The sequence below is a fragment of the Phaenicophaeus curvirostris genome, chromosome 16 (genome assembly GCF_032191515.1).
Source record: "Phaenicophaeus curvirostris isolate KB17595 chromosome 16, BPBGC_Pcur_1.0, whole genome shotgun sequence".
NCBI lineage: Eukaryota > Metazoa > Chordata > Aves > Cuculiformes > Cuculidae > Phaenicophaeus > Phaenicophaeus curvirostris.
Window position 1 is genome coordinate 17,306,282 of NC_091407.1, and position 8,532 is coordinate 17,314,813.

An 8,532-nucleotide genomic window follows, 5' to 3' on the forward strand; every position below is an offset into this window, starting at 1 on the left:
AGCAGCCTTTTCTGCAGGGTAAAGCATTGCGAGGCAGGAACGTCTGTCAGCAGCATGTCTGTGCTGCTAAAGAATGTGAGAGCAAGGGGGGTGGTGGCATCTGGTACTCCTGGGTCTTAAGGAGAGCACGGGGGTGGGTGCAGCGATCCAGATGGATGCAGCCATGTGGGAACAGCACTGCTTGAACTGCACAGCTTTGGATGCTTCACTTACAAAGGCAGAGCAGGAGATGCTGCTGGGCTTCCCCAGGCTCACCAGGCTGCTTGGCCAGAATAGGCAGCTGGGGCTTTGGCACCCATGGAAAACAAACATCCTGAACCCCAGCTGTCACGTGGCTGGGCTCAAACACAGCCTTGTGCCAGCAGAACAGTTCTTGAGCCCAAGGTGGTACCTGCCCAGGACTTCACAGCTCTCCCTGCTGCCAAGGCAGAGGTGGCTGGGCTGAGGATGAAGAGGTCAGGCTCAGCTGCAGCCTGGCTGATGCCTTCAAGTCCTTTATCAATGATTTTTTTCTTTGCCACCAAAGGAGAAGCACCACTGCCCTTAACAGGTAAATACAGCAGGCAAAGTGCTCAGGTACTGCGGGAAGCGACGTATGCCTGCTGTACTGGCTTTGTTTGCTGCAAAGCGGGGCTTTGGGGTGGCTGTGCTGCAGGAGGAGCTTGGAGAGGAGGAAACTTGGTGTTCCAGGCAGCTGGAGAGCAGCAAAAAGAAGGCAGGTGCCGGTGTCATGTTCTCCATCAGCAATGACAGTGATGAGAAGGTGCAGAAGCAGAACCTTGCTGTGAAGAGGAGCATTGCAGGAGTGCTCGGGGATGGACGTTTGGGAGTTCTTGGGGTGCTGGTGAGAGGGTCCTTGCTGAGGGCAAGGAGAGCAGGAATGTGATGCCCTGGATCGGAGCAGTTCTGGTGGCAGCATGAGATCTCTGTGCATCCAGGCGGTGGGACAGAAGGTCTGTGCAGCAGAGCCACGCCAGGTGGCATCTCCTGTTCTCAACTGCTTGCCCTTTGTTTGGTGATGGCCAGGCTCCCTCTCCGGCTGCTGGGATTCCCTCTGCAGGAGCTCAGGTTGGTGCAGATGGAAAGGAGTTTCCCATGAGCACGCCTAGTGGACGCCAGCAGGGGTAGCAATGGGGTACAAGCAGCAGTCGAAAGCGGCAGGCTCACCAAACCCAATTGAGGCGAGGCTCTTCTGAGAGGTCCCTGATGTCCAGCAAGAGCCCAGGGCACCTGCCTGCCCCTTGGATGTCTCCCCTGGCAGCTCCAGTGCTCTCGGGTGCAGCAGAGCCATGACACTGCTCCTGGCCTGGCCAGCATGGGTGGGTGCTGCCACAGCACGGCTTCCCTGCAGCCTCTTGCCCTCCAGCCATGCCCGTCACAGCCAGCAGCCCCTCAGCCCTGGTGCTGTGGGGCTGGGCACCACCTCACCGTGCGCAGCAGAGCACCGGGTTGTCGAGCTTCCAGAGCTGCCACTTCTTCTTCATCTCTGATTTCACCTGCCGTGGTGGGGCAGAGAGCAGGGGCTCTTCCCTGGCCGTGCCCTCCCCACACACCAGGCAGGGGCTGGGATGGCAAAAGCCACTGGCTGATGCAGGAGAAGCTGCAGCAGGTACCTACCTCCTTATTGGCAAAGCAGTAGAGCACAGCCACAAGGAAGCCCTGGAGGGAGAGCAGAGGAGTGAGCTGCCATTGCCACCCCACCTCCTATGGTGGCTGTGGGCTTAGTGTCCCCAGGCCCCTTCTAAGGCCAAGGTCCTACTGCCACCGCTGCCTTGGAGAGCACAGGAGGCACCATCATGCACTCAACAGGTTTGGGACAGGGAGAGACAGTGTCCCCTCCCTGAGCCCAGCCAAGGGAGCTGGACGAGGGACCCCCTAATTCTTATAAGGACAGGTCATACTCCCACCTCACCTGGAAGGAGTTGAGGAAGAGAGTGAAGAACACCTTGATGTAGCGCAGGATGCCCGTGGTTTGCTCATCGGTGGCAAAGATGAAGACGACTTCATGGATTCCAAAGAGGGGGATGAGGGTGAGTGTGGCTTTGGCCAACCTGAAAGAACATAATGGGGTTGCTCCAGCAACGAGCACAAAAGGGCTGGTGCTGAGGGACAGGCAGGGACCGGCTCTGGGTCAATCTCAAGGTGGTGGTTTAACGACGTGTATGATGGAAAAGCAGGGTTGAGGTGACGTGGCTGTGGGATCAGGACCAGGAGAACCCACGACTGGCCCCCTTTCCCTCCCGGCTCACCGCAGCTTGTAGTCTGCATAGCCCTTCTGGTTGGCGCGCAGCTTGGCCAGGATCACCTTGAGGATCCGCATGAAGATCAGCAGGTTGATCTGGGGGGGAGACAGCGTGGGGCACACATAGCCCAGCACCCAGCCCCCCCTTGCAGCCCACCCTGGATGTGGTATTTGCGCTTGAGGACCAGAGGAGACTACAAGCCCTATGGTGCCAGGTCTGCAGGGCTGCTCTTCATGCCTTCCCACCATCGCAAGCTTCTGGCTGGGAAGCAGCAGGGGCCACCCTTCTCTAGGATCTCAGCACAGCCCCTCTGCATGCCCCCTTGACGCCTGGGAGCTTCCTTCCCCCGCACTGTGCCACCTTCTGAAAAAATCCAACCCCATGTGCAATTAGGAGGACACCTTGGAGACCAATCCCTCCCTCCCGGGCTCTGCTGGGAGCCGGTTCCACCCCGCAGCACTAAGAGCTGGGGACCGAGCTGCTGTGCTCTTAAAAGGCTGTTGGGTGCTCCCCTACCAGGGAAGCGAGCAGGATGGGGATGCGAATGATCCACCAGTAAGCCATGTTCTCATTCAGTGCCCAGCACCTGCCCAGGGAGACATGGAGAGCAGCACCATCACCTAGTGCCAGGGGTTGCTGGATGAGGCTGTGAGCATGCCAGCCCCGGTGACATGGAGCAGGGACTGCAGCAGCCTCTGTCCTGCATCCCAGCAGGACCCCAGTCCTCCCCACTCACTCTGCGTTCTCCTTCAGGTACTTGGCGGCCATCCAGGGCACCACGAACACCACGGGGGTCCCTGCAAGTCATACAGCAAACCCTGTAAAACCAAGCACCTGCCTGAGCTGAGAAACCAGCCCCAGAGACGCTGCGAGGTGGCAGCTTGTCCTGGGGTCAGCAGAACCCCCGCCCCGCACCCTCCCAGGCCTGGTTTGAGCCGTGGTGCTTGCCGATACTGGGCATTGTCCCCAACATGCGCCCGCGTGGCCCCTACCCCAGCCCAGGTAGAGGTAGAGCCGGTAGTAATTCTTCTCAGAGAAGACGGCCCCGATGAGCAGCTTGTAGAGGTAGACAGCTTCCACCAGGAACCAGTAGTGGTTGGCCAGGATGCAGTACTGCATCAGCACCTGTGCCATTCGGCAGCCCAGCGCCACCTGCCAGAGGAGAGCTGCCGTGGGGCAACTGCTACCCCAAGAGCTCAGCCACCAGGTGTGTGGGTAACCCAAGAACCTGCCAATGGGGGAATGGGCACCCCAAGACCTTGGCCACCCAGTACATGGGCAGAATGGGCACCCCAAGAGCTCATCCATCAGGCACACAGGCTCCCAAAAGCTCACCCAGAGGGTGCACAAGCACCCCAAGACCTTGTCCATCAGGTGCATGGCCAGCACAGGCACCTCAAGAGTGCATCCATCAGGTGCATGGTGCTGCATGGACACTCCAAGTTGTCGTCCATCAGGTACACAGGCACCCCAAGAATTCACCAATAGTGGCACAGGACCCCTCAAGACCTCAGTCATCAAGTACATGGGCAGTATGGATACCTCAAGAGCTTACCAGTGAGGGCATGGTCACCAAGAGCCTGCCCAGGGAGTGCACAGGCTGCACAGGCACCCCAGGAGCACATCCATCAAGTGCATGGTGCTGCATGGGCATCCCAAGGGCTTGCCTGTGGGGGCAGAGGCACCCAGAGGCTGTGCAGGCACCCCAAGACCTTGGCCATCATGTGCACGGGCATTCCGAGAGCTCACCCACCGGCTGCCTGGAGCTACATGGGCACTGGCACCCGGCTACAACCCCCTCCCTGGGACAAGGATCCCCACACCGATTCCAGCCCAGCATCGAGAGGGAAACAACACTTGCCTCGTGGCTCAGCAGGGCCTCCCAGTCGGCCACCTGCACCACCTCCATGCCCCAGCGCTTCTCCAGCAGAGCGTCCTTCACCATCACCGAGGTTGCCCGCAGCCCAAAGGAGGCAAATAGGTTGGCGTGGATGTAGTTCCTGGTGCAGTGGAGCTTCCTGACAAGAGTGAGAGTGTCAGAGGGCTAGGTGGATGGTGGGAGCACCCCTCAGCTTGCCCAGCACTGACTAGGAAGGATGAGGGGCAGGACCATATTCCCCTAGCTCTCCTACCTGAAGACAGTGAGGACAAGCAGGGCAGAGATGAGAGTCAGGAGCGAGAGCGAGTACCCCACGGTGTAGAGCACCTTGAAGCTCACCATCAGCCCATGGGCACCTTCCTGCAGGCGACCGCCGTGCCAGTGAGCCTGGGCGAGCAGGACCAGCCCGCAAGGCTGAAGTGTCCCTGCCCATCCCTGTCCAGCCACCATGGCCTGCCCGGGGCATCCCACCTCCTCCATGGTGGACTCCAGGTCCTCCTCGCACTGTGAGTAGTCCCGCCAGGGTTGGCTGCCGTTCACCATCACCCACTGCCCGTCGACGCCGCACCAGCGGCTCACCAGCCCATGTTTCACTGCAGACATGAAGCACCAGCACATTCCCCTTGGGGTCCCCAAAGCCCCTCTCCTGGAACAATGGGTCACATCCCAGCCAGCCCCACGTGTCCTCAACACCCTCAGCTCTGCTGCTGGGTCCCTCTCCTCCACTGCAGGCAAGAGGGGAAACCCTGAGAGCCTCTTCCCTCCCCAGCGTGGCTCAGCACTGACTTTCAGGGCCGGGGTGGCAGAGGATTATGGTCACCTTTCTCAAACCAGGGCAAGTAGAAGGGGCAGGAGACGTTGACGGCAGTGCCAGGGCTCCCGTCAGGCCAGCAGGCGTACATGTCGAATGTCCGGTTGCAGAAGAGACCTTCCAACCAAAAGCCGATGGTGAGATGCTGGTGGCATGGCTACATCCAGCCCTGCCATCCCAGCACACTGCCAGCACCTCCATGGGTCTGGAGTCACCCCAAGGTGGTCCCCGGTGCCCCACATCAGCCTCCCGGGGTACCCCAGCCCTGAGCATCTCTGCTGAGATGTGGAGACATCCGTCACCCCCAGCACATCCCTGTGCAGGCAACCAGCGTGGAGGGTGCTGGAGGAGGGATAAAACCCAGCCCCAGCCCACATTGCATGTGCTCCAACATCTGACCCCCGAGCCAGGGTGCAGCCAGGTACCTGCTGGGTAGGGCTCGCTTGCCATCCTCCTCAGGCACTCATCACGGTACCGCATCCACTCCTCAAAGGTCTTCTCGAGCACCTTGGCCCCACCATGCTGCAAACCCAGAGCCTCTGGCCAGCTGCCCGTCATCGCGGCACGCAGCTCATGCTGCCCTGCCCTCCCACCGCGGCACCCAGCAACCCCATGCCAGCTGCCGGCATCCCCTGGCGAACTGTTGTGTGCCGGCGTAGAATCATGGAACAGTTTGGGCTGGAAGGGACCTTAAAGCCCATCCAGTTCCAACCTCTTGTCATAGGCAGAGACACCTCCCACTGGATCCGGCTTCTCAAGGCTCTATCCTGCTCAAAAGGAGCAGGAACATGCAACACAGCCAGGACTGAGCCCATCTGCAATGGGTCAAAGCCCGGGAGCACTAACCCCACCATCCCAGCTTACCGGCAAGGTGAAAAACAGACACATCGAGGCAAGACGGATGAGGCTCCACTGGTATTGATATCCAAGCACGTCCCTCATGCTGCCCCTGCCAGCCCGAGGCCAGTGTTCCCTGTGCCAGGATGTGTCTTTGGGCTGAGCTGGGGACCTGGATCCTGGGGGAGAGGTGGACGGTTAAGGTCAGCACAGCTCTGCTGGTACAGCTGAGAAGACACGCTCCCCAGGGCTGTGGAGGAGAACCTGGGTGTGAATGCCAGCCACTGGCACGTCCTGGGCTGCCACAACCCAGAGCCAAAACCTTGGGGAGTATCCGGCAGAGCAGCTGAGTGGGCACATAATTGGATCACACCTCTTGGCTAAGCCTTGCCGGCTTCCGCACCACCATCGCCAGCCCTCGGGGCAGCTGGCAGTCAAGGGGTCATGACGGTCAAGGCAGAGAGGACCAAAAGCCACCCCGGTAACGGATGTGACAGGCCCTGCGCCACCACTGCTCACCCCAGCGGGCAGCTGGCACCTGATGGGTGGCCGGGTGCTACCGAGCCCCAGGAAGGGACAACCCCAGGGGAAGGCAAGGAGCCCTCTCTGTGGGGATCCCCGGGGACCTGCTGTGACCCCCTCGTGCCTGCCAGCCAGGACAGGACCCCCAGATCAGCCGTGATCCAGGATGGGGACCCCCCAGATCTGCTGTCTTCCAGGATGGCACCTCCAGATCAACTGTGATCCAGGGTAGGACCCTGAAATCAACTGTGTCCCATCTCATCCCGCAGGTTCCGTAGGGAGCGGCAGCCCCGGGTCCCCCCATCGCAGAGCCTCAGCCTGGCACCCCCAGACCCCTCTCTCCCATTGCTGCCCCCCTCCCTCCTCAGCAAGGACCCCCCGCTCCGTCACCGCCCGCCTGGGCTCCCGGGACAGCGAGGATGCCCCGGGGGGTCCCGCTGCCTCCCCACGCCACCTACCCCGCTCCGCAGCCCCGGTGTCACCGGCAGCCCGGGTAGATCCGCAGCCCCGGTGTTACAGCACAACCGGTGTCCCCGGCAGCCCCAGCCCCGGGCGAGCGCGTCTTCAGCGGCGCCTCCCGCCCGCGCCGGGACCGCCCCCCGACACCCCCCGAAACCGGGAGGGGCCCGGACAGCGCCCCGTTGGGTGACACGGCGGGGAATGAGGGAGCAGCGCCGCCAGCACCCCCAGCTGGGTCACACGGGGGTGGGGGTCCAGCACTACCAGTGACTCCAGAGCTGAACATAGGGCTCCAGGTGGGTCTCACCAGAGCGGAGCAGAGGGGCAGAATCCCCTCCCTGCTGGTCCCACTGCTCTGGATGCAGCCCAGGACACAGCTGGATACTGGGCTGTAAGCACACATCACCCACTCACGTTGAACTTCTCCTCCACCCCAAGTCCTCTTCAGGGCTGCTCCCAATCTATGCTCCACCCAGCCTGCATTTGTGTTCAGGATTGCCCCAACCCAGGTACATGAGAAGTGTGTGGATTAAGGGCAGGTGAAGGTGGTTTTCCTATTAGTGGAACAGGCTGAGCCTTCTCTGAAAGCTTCTAGGACCTTCTGAACACGAACAGGAGAGCCTGTCCAGACTCCTATCTCCCTTCCAGTATGGCCATGCCTCTCTGCTGTGGCTGGCAAAAGCACCCCAGGAAGGTGATGCTGGCCCTGCCCTGCAGTGGGATGCCCAGTATGTCCCATAAAGCTGCTGCTGGGTGAATACATCCAAAACTGCATTTAGTTTGCAAAAGTGGAAAGTTAACCCCAAAGGTGTTCTGATGGGCTCAGAACAGACCCAGCGATTCATCTGGATGAGGAGTTGCATCTCCTGCTCTAGTGGAGTAAGGGGTGTCTGGTTACTCCAGGTGAGAAATAACCTGATAGCAGAGCAGCCCATGGTGAAGTTCTGTTGTTTTGGAGAAAGTTGAGCCCTCAAGCACCTTTCTCAGTATGAGCTGACACCGGGCCTCTCCATGCTGTGTGTTTGCTTGTGAGTAGATTATTGTGCTTTTGTGAGTCTGCTGAATGCATATGGGTGGGAGCTGGTCTCTTCAACCAAGTAACAAGGGATGGGATGAGAGGAAATGGCCTCAAGTTGTGCCATGGAGGTTTAGGTTGGATCTTAGGAGAAATGTCTTTCCTGACAGAGTGATGAAGCCCTGGCAGAGGCTGCCCAGGGCAGTGGGGGAGTCTCCATCCCTGGAGGGGTTAAAAAAAACTGTGTAAGTGTTGCTTCAGGATGTGGTATGTTGGTATTCTGTTGATGTTTTGACTGGATGAGCATAGAGGTCTTTTCCAGCTGTAACGGTTCTGGGATTGTATGAAAGCTAAAATCCTGTCATGCACTTGAGATTTAAAGAGTGGAGCCTGGGTGGGGTTTGGCTGGACGTGTCTGCTGTGAGTCTCCCTGATGCTGGAGGGTCCCCTGGGTGTCAGCCCATCTGCAGGGTCTCAAGCCCCATTAAAGAAGGAGAGATGAGCAGGGGAGTGGTGCTTGAGGGCGAGTTGGCCCATTGCACCCCTTGGAGCATCGTGGGGGTGTGAGGGCTCTGGCCTTACATACAGGGAGCAGGTCCTTCCACCTCCACAGCCCTTCCCATCTGGAGAGTGGAGCTGGACAACAGCTGGGAGCCCTGGGGTTCTTCACCCACCCATGGGGGCTCTACTGGGTGCACTGGAGAGTTGTGGGTGCAGACTAGTTTGTTCTGGGCACTGGTTCATACTCGGAGGTGGGTGCTAGGGT

General features: G+C 59.9%; 1 protein-coding gene across 1 annotated transcript; it reads right to left on the reverse strand.

Annotated features, from left to right (window-relative positions):
• Positions 1 to 1,241: 1,241 nt before the first annotated feature.
• On the reverse strand, positions 1,242 to 6,821 carry LOC138727405 (glucagon receptor-like). The gene is made up of 14 exons (XM_069869802.1): positions 6,751 to 6,821; positions 5,798 to 5,949; positions 5,359 to 5,455; positions 4,943 to 5,050; positions 4,594 to 4,715; positions 4,376 to 4,482; positions 4,105 to 4,261; positions 3,236 to 3,395; positions 2,980 to 3,040; positions 2,760 to 2,829; positions 2,250 to 2,338; positions 1,913 to 2,051; positions 1,618 to 1,659; positions 1,242 to 1,496 (listed from the first exon to the last, which is right to left on the reverse strand). The coding sequence occupies exons 2-14, from the start codon at positions 5,873 to 5,875 to the stop codon at positions 1,425 to 1,427; spliced, it is 1,302 nt and encodes a 433-aa protein (XP_069725903.1). The 5' UTR covers positions 5,876 to 5,949; positions 6,751 to 6,821; the 3' UTR covers positions 1,242 to 1,424.
• Between the last annotated feature and the right edge of the window lie 1,711 nt (positions 6,822 to 8,532).

Coding starts and splice junctions, on each gene's coding strand:
- LOC138727405 (XM_069869802.1), bottom strand. CDS start 5,875: ATGAGGGACGTGCTTGGATATCAATACCAGTGGAGCCTCATCCGTCTT. Junction 3,041..3,235: donor CTACCTCTACCTGGGCTGGG/GTAGGGGCCACG, acceptor TATGACTTGCAG/GGACCCCCGTGGTGTTCGTG. Junction 2,052..2,249: donor TATGCAGACTACAAGCTGCG/GTGAGCCGGGAG, acceptor ATGTTCTTTCAG/GTTGGCCAAAGCCACACTCA.